The 7,247-nt window shown below is 32.4% G+C and overlaps 1 protein-coding gene across 1 annotated transcript; it reads left to right on the top strand.

Annotated features, from left to right (window-relative positions):
- The first annotated feature begins 1,675 nt into the window (after positions 1–1,675).
- On the top strand, positions 1,676–6,528 carry LOC122596512 (protein SMAX1-LIKE 4-like). Its single transcript, XM_043769100.1, has 3 exons — positions 1,676–3,262; positions 4,415–4,640; positions 4,770–6,528. The coding sequence occupies exons 1-3, from the start codon at positions 1,902–1,904 to the stop codon at positions 6,303–6,305; spliced, it is 3,123 nt and encodes a 1,040-aa protein (XP_043625035.1). The 5' UTR covers positions 1,676–1,901; the 3' UTR covers positions 6,306–6,528.
- Positions 6,529–7,247: the final 719 nt, after the last annotated feature.

Genomic DNA, 7,247 nt, shown 5'->3' with positions numbered 1-7,247 from the left:
CCACTCACAAAACATTTTCCTGATATTAATCATTAGATCTTAATATTGCATAAATTGTAGAAGATATAAATTGTTGCAATCATTTAAGTTCAATGAGCACGACTAAAATTCGTTCAACAACACCCTGTTCTCGAACATCATAATCTGTCAATTATTACAATTTTTTTTTTCCTGTTGATAAGTTATATAAAAAAAAGTAAGTAACTGCTCAGTGCCGCTTTCCACGGGTTTTGAGCCTCAATACCTCGACGGTGTATGGGGGGGTTAAGATGTAGGCAAACCTTATCTCTACCTAAGTAGAGAAGCTGCTTCCAGTTTCAATTTAAATGGTAGAAAAGGTCCTCCAACCTTTGATAAGTTATATAATCTTTCCATTAATGACATGTTAAACAGGGTAAAAATTGAAGCACCAAAAAAGCGTGAAGTTAGATTGATGGTCGTTGAGATTCCGGTTTAACGGTGATCGATCGGTTAAAAAATGGATACATCATCTATTAGAAGTCTCGTTAAATGATGTTTCTGTTTAATTGGATGTCTTTTATACATCCTAATATGTCTGTATTGTCATTGTATTTGACCTTTAACGTATAAATAATTTAGTTATTAACAAAATTTACTAACCAATTTAATTATCAATCTATGCACTATTAAATGTTGTGCTAATCTAACTTAAAGTTATGCATAATATCTTTACGATTTTCGTACAACTATTTTTTTGATATATAATTTTGATAATTTATTATAGATTTGTTTTTTTCCCTAGATTTTCATTAACTCAAAAACCGTATGAGTAATTATTAAAAAATTATGTCAATATGTGTATCATACCGATTAAAATGAAAATTTTATTAAAAATTAAAGTCAAAAATTATATTTAACGATGCAAAAATGATATAAAATTTAAAAAATATTAGTTTCCATAAATATTTCATTAAATAACATTAATAAATAATGTCTACAAATTTATATAAGGAAATAATAATTATTTAATTTATTAAATTAAATTTAAATCTAAAAAAGTATATGACATCATCGTTTTGATCTGATGACTATAACTAAAAGTTGAACTTTATTCAAGGGTCCAAACTTCTTTATATTGTACTTTATTTTTAATTTAATTTGATATGAAGTAATATATATATATATATAGATAAAAGTAGTTTACATCTCGTGTTGGTTATATTTTAAACCATACACATAACAATTTTTTATTAAAAAATTATCTATGTCTAAACTTTCTTGTAATTCTAACATTTTTCTAGATTCTAATTACAAGAAAGGTATATTCACGGCTAATACTAAAACTATATAATTATCTCTATTGTTTTCTATTAATCCAGAAGTGTAAATAAATAAGTGTGTATTTGGGATAGTCATCAGTCTTGTAAAAGCCAAAACAAAAAAGTGGAATTGCAGGGGACCTTTGGCTGATAACAGAGGAAGTAGTACTGCATTAAAAGAGTATCATGTGCACCAACAGTTGTACCCATAACCAAAAATTCCATTATCATGACTATTCAAAAGTTATCCAACAACAAAGAAAATAAAGTTTAAAAAGTTAAAGAAACTGATTATATATAACTACAACTATATATAACAAACTATATATCATACATCCTCCTCCTCCTCCTACTACTACTATATAGCCTAACTTCCTTCTTATTATTCTTCTTCAATCAATCTCTAGCTAAAATATTTCTAATTTTGCTTCAAGATAGATAGATAGATAGAGATACATAAATATTTATATATAGCCTAAGAGGGTGGGGATTATAGAGATTTTTTTTTTTTTTTGGTTCAAGAAAGGCAAAAAAAACCAACATAGCTAGATAGATAGGGAGGTTTGATCTTGTTAAAAAAAGAGGACAGGGTGTGGGGGGGTTGGGTGCTGGAGTCAAGTGATGCGATCAGGAGGTTGTAGTGTACAACAGACACTAACAACAGAGGCTGCTTCTGTTTTGAAGCACTCTCTTAGCCTTGCAAGAAGGAGGGGCCATGCTCAGGTCACTCCTCTTCATGTGGCTGCAACTCTTCTCATGAGCTCAAGAGCCAGTATTCTAAGAAGAGCTTGCTTAAAATCTCAAAATAATAGTAGTACTAATTCTACACAACAACAACAACCACCTCCTCTTCATTGTAGGGCACTTGAACTTTGTTTCAATGTGGCTCTCAATAGGCTTCCAACAACACCTGGACCACTTCTTCATGGTCAACCTTCACTTTCTAATGCTCTTATTGCTGCTCTCAAAAGAGCTCAAGCTCATCAAAGAAGAGGTTGTATTGAAAACCAAACTCAACAACAACAGTCATCTTGTCAACAACAACAACAACAGGCACCATTGTTGGCTATTAAGGTAGAGCTTGAACAGCTTATTTTGTCAATTCTTGATGATCCTAGTGTTAGCAGGGTTATGAGAGAAGCTGGTTTTTCAAGTACTGCTGTTAAAAGCAATTTGGAAGATTTCTCTTCAAAGTCATTGACTTCTGCACCAAGAGTCTTTTTTGGAAGCTCTACTGGTGGTGGTGTTTATTCCTCTCCATCTTCACCAAATAACTCTGATCACACTTATAACTATCATCTTCATAATCATCCTCAAAATCCAAACTTTTGGCAGACCCATTTCTTGAATCACTCTTCTGAACAAAACCCACTTTTTATTTCACCCACAAAGAAAAACCCATGCCCAGAATCAGAATCTTTAAAGAAAGAAGTCGCCTTGGTTATCGATGTTTTACTAAACAAAAACCCACGAAAAAACACCGTAATTGTCGGCGACTCGTTATCGATAACGGAAGGTGTTGTGATAGAGCTAATGGGGAAGGTAGAAAAAGGAGATGTTCCAGAAGAATTAAGAGGTGCACATTTTATAAAGTTTCAGTTTTCATCAGTGCCATTAAGGTTCATGAAAAGGGAAGAAGTAGAGATGAATTTGGCTGATTTAAGAAGAAAAGTTGAGTCATTATCATCTACAGGAAGTGGGGTGATTATATATGCAGGTGACTTAAAATGGACAGTTGATGAAAAAGAAGTTATTGGTTATAGTCCAGTGGATCATTTAGTTGTTGATATTGGTAGGTTGATATCACAATATAATAATGTCACTACTGATCATAAAGTTTGGTTAATTGGGACTGCAAATTATCATACTTTTATGAAATGCAAGATGAAACAGCCTTCTTCTCTTGAGGTTCAATGGTGTCTAAAAGCTGTTTCTGTTCCTTGTGGTGGACTTGGCTTAAGTCTCAATGCAACAACACCAAGGTACGTACAAGTTTGTAGTTATTTTAATAAAATGTACGTACAAGTTATATTTCGATCAACCATGTATGTAATGTATATCTAAGTTTTTTTTTTATTTTTAAAAAGACATTGTTTTCAAAATAATTTGAAAAAAGTCACCCTTTTAAAGTTTTATTGCATAGAGTATAATTTATTAAATTGCTTAACATGTGAAAACAAACATATATGGTTAGTTATTTAAGTGAAACTTTATGGATCAAATGTGGCTTTTTTAGAGTTTGTAGCTAAAAACATTCTCATGTCTGAACACAAGGACATGAGAAGAGAGTAGAGCATGCTGAGTCTGGAAAAAGTAAGGTGGGGAAGAGGAGACAGTGTTGTTGTTTTTTCCTTTCTCTTTTGCCTTTTGATTTTGTCATTATCCTCATTATTGTGACATATTTTCTGATTGAACAGAAAAGGATGACAATGACTAATTTTCACATAGTATTAAAAAAGTGCAAATTAAAATGATTCTCCATTGTCTTAGTGATTTCATCTATTTTTGAGTCGAAAATTACTTCTTGATTTGGCAATCACATTTTCAACTTACTAAAAGTAACAACTTTTACTCACATATACTCTATGTTAATTTTTTTTACTTGTACTTTGCTTTTAGATGCAACTCATCATTTTCATAAATAAGAAATACGACTTTGTTTGATTAGCTTAATGAGTATTAATAAGGAGTTTAACATTTTGTACGTCATTATTTTATGTCAGTTGGTGCTTTTACTCACAGCCTTAGCATGGCTATGGTTAATGGATAGAAAACCCAAAGTTTATTTAGCACCCCTTAAGTATATATATATATATATATATATTACTTTTTAGATATTTTATCATTTTTCAACTTCCAATATATTCTAGTCTAGTATTAGTCATCTACAGCAAATGTACATTATTTACTGCACATTTTACAACTGCGTAAGACATACTTTGTTGTCGATGATCAATAATTGTTGTAGATACACATTCCCCTTCTAAGTAATCACATTGATCATTTTGTGTGATACTAATTAAGTAATTAAATAACAGGAACATCTGTTATATATGGCTACTGTAAATTTGTACATAATACTGAGTAAATTAATTAATTTGTATAATGACATGGTTTAATATGGTGCATTGTAGTGGGCTTGAATCAAGGTTGAACATGTCAAACAAGTCATCATGCGAAGAAATGATTGATAGGAAGCCATTGATAGGCAGCAAAGAGGAAGGAGATGATGATGATATGAATTGTTGTGCAGAGTGCAACTCTAATTATGAAAAAGAAGCGGCTGCGGCGAATAAGCCCTCTAATACCATCTTACCATTTTGGCTTCACCCTTCCACACCTTCATCATCCCTTCACAAGGTATATGGTTTTAGCTTTTATGCATTATATAATGTGACATGATATCTATATCTATAAATTATAATCTTGAAATTATATATACCTTTATTAGTGGCTAACATGATTTTTTTTATCTTGGTGGATATTCAGGAAAATTTAGTTGAGTTGAAAAAGAAGTGGAATAGACTATGCCAAAGTCTACATCAAGGAAGGCATAATCTAAACAGCAACTACATGAATTCGTCGTCGTTAATCGGCAACCATAATCAAGGAGTGGTTGGGAAAAGCTACTCTTCTTATAGCTCAACACGTTATCCCTTTTGGCCTAATAATACTAATCATTTCAAAAACGATTTGTCAATTTCTTTTGGTGACACGCTGAAGTATCAAAATGGTGGTGGAGAGCGTACTTATCCTCGATTCAGAAGACAACAATCGTGTCACATTGATCTAAGTTTTCAGAAAGTTGATCAAGAACAACCAAACTTGGATTGTCTCAAGAGTAGACAAGATGGTAAAGAAGTTAAAATCACACTTGGTCTTGGAAATTCATCTCCTGATTTGTGCAAAAGACAAGATGATGTGTACAAGTGTTTGCAAGAAAATGTGCCATGGCATTCGGAGAAGATGCATTCGATAGTGGAGTTTTTAATGAGTTCTTCATCGTCTAAAGGTTTCAAGAAAGATTCTTGGTTCTTGGTTGAGGGGGATGATGTTATAGGGAAGAGGCGATTGGCGATGGCGATTTCAGAGGCTATGTTTGGATCTCATGATAAGCTTTTATGCTTTAATATGAGAAGTTCTGCTAACAAATGCGAAAATCTTGAAAGGATGCTGACAAATCAAGTAAATTCTGTTGTGTTGGTAGAAGATGCTGAGTTTGGAGATGGGAGTTTCTTGAAATATTTGAGTGATGGATTTGAGAATGGAAAATTCGGCAAAAATGGTCAAGCTATATTCATTTTGAGTAAGGGTGATCATCTTGATGGTGACAAAAGAGGTCATATTTCACCGGCCCAAATGAAATTCATCGTGAGTGAGATGAATCCTAACTCCGAAATTGATCAAAAGCGAAAGCCCAAATGGGATTCAGGTGAACTAAGCAAGAGAAAAGTTCCAAGAATTGAAGAGTACGAAATCAAGAGAGATTTGTCAAGGGAGTCAAGCTCCAACACTCTTGATCTCAATATCAAAGTTGAGGCACAAGAAGAAGGACGCAACGACCCGTTAGAGTTCAGCCCTAATTCAAGTGACTTGACTCGTGAAATGGATGGTAGTCCTAGGAACCCACTCGGGTTTTTAGAAACAGTTAAGAGTCGGATCGTGTTTGACCGGTCTCCGGCTCGGGATATCTTGATGAGGGATAGTTTTTTGTTCAAGATGAAAGGGGTATTTGAGCTAGTGTTTGGGGGTATAGAATTTGATTTTGATGTGGAACAAGTTGTGTTAGATGAGGTTTTCTTTGGTTGTGGGGTATACTTAAATGGCTTGTTTGATAAATGGCTGAAAGAGGTTTTTCAAACAAGCTTAGAATTGGTGAAAGATGGGGGTAAAGGAGTAAAAAGTTTAAGGGTGTGTTTGGTGATAGATGAAAAAGAGGGGGGTGGGATTGGTATAGAAGAAAAAGACGAGGGGTTCATGGGTTCGAATCTCCCTAACAAAATCAAAATATGTTTTATTATGTAGGATTTATCTTAATTTTGTAAAAATATGTAACTTCCTATATATTAAATGTTCCTGTTATAATAGATTATGTTTTTTGATTTGATTCGATGATGCAAGTAAATAGAGAACTTAGAATATGGCAAATGGCATGTACATGTCTTAGAATAACCTTTTTATAATCATGATTTAATATATGAATATCAGAATATAAGATGTGATTCTGTTTGGTATTAAAAGTACAAAATTAAATTCTTGTGCAAAAGAAAGCAATTAGCGTCTTTGTTGGAATCTGTAATTTATGCCTCAATTAAGATTCAAGAAGAAACATACTATTTAATTAAACCCCTGGATGATGCTCCAAGCCTTTCTTGTTATTTTTGTTTATGTATCCAACTATCTAACAGAGTCCATTAGAAGCTTTTTCAATTACTCGTAAAAAAGTTTACATTAGTATTTTACATAACTAGATCTAGCTTTTATTAATTAACACATAATGATAATACTGTCTACATCATAATTCTCTTCTCCCTATCAATCACGGAATTACACACAGTTGACATCTATTAGATGTTACAAACGATTTACGAGTGATTGATAAATTTGTTTAAATCAGATAGATTAAGGGCAATCTCTTATCCTTTATTTCTACATCTGATCAACTCGTTGGAATAGTACAAATTCTAAAGTTTATGAGTCAAATTTTATGATATGGTTTACGTGTTGTTACCGACCATAACACTTTTTGCTTGTTAAGTCCTCATTTGCGGCCAATGTTTCTTAATTAACCCATGCCTTTAGGAAGAAAAAAACTATAATCACTCAAGTTAATCTCCCTCTTTCCAACTAGATAGATTTCTTCTATCTCATGTTTTCTTCAATATAATTAATAAAGACTTCTTATAAACTTTTTCCTTTTAGTCATTAATTAAATTTTAACAAAATAAGCTTAAACTTGTTTACTTG

The sequence above is a fragment of the Erigeron canadensis genome, chromosome 4, assembly GCF_010389155.1.
Source record: "Erigeron canadensis isolate Cc75 chromosome 4, C_canadensis_v1, whole genome shotgun sequence".
NCBI classification, from domain to species: Eukaryota; Viridiplantae; Streptophyta; class Magnoliopsida; order Asterales; family Asteraceae; genus Erigeron; species Erigeron canadensis.
This window is presented reverse-complemented; position numbering and strand designations above follow the sequence as displayed.

Bases quoted from the DNA above. Each gene is read 5' to 3' on its own strand.
- LOC122596512 (XM_043769100.1), top strand. From the start codon at position 1,902: ATGCGATCAGGAGGTTGTAGTGTACAACAGACACTAACAACAGAGGCT. The intron at 3,263-4,414 runs GTACGTACAAGT...GGTGCATTGTAG, and splicing joins CTCAATGCAACAACACCAAG to TGGGCTTGAATCAAGGTTGA. The intron at 4,641-4,769 runs GTATATGGTTTT...GTGGATATTCAG, and splicing joins CTTCATCATCCCTTCACAAG to GAAAATTTAGTTGAGTTGAA.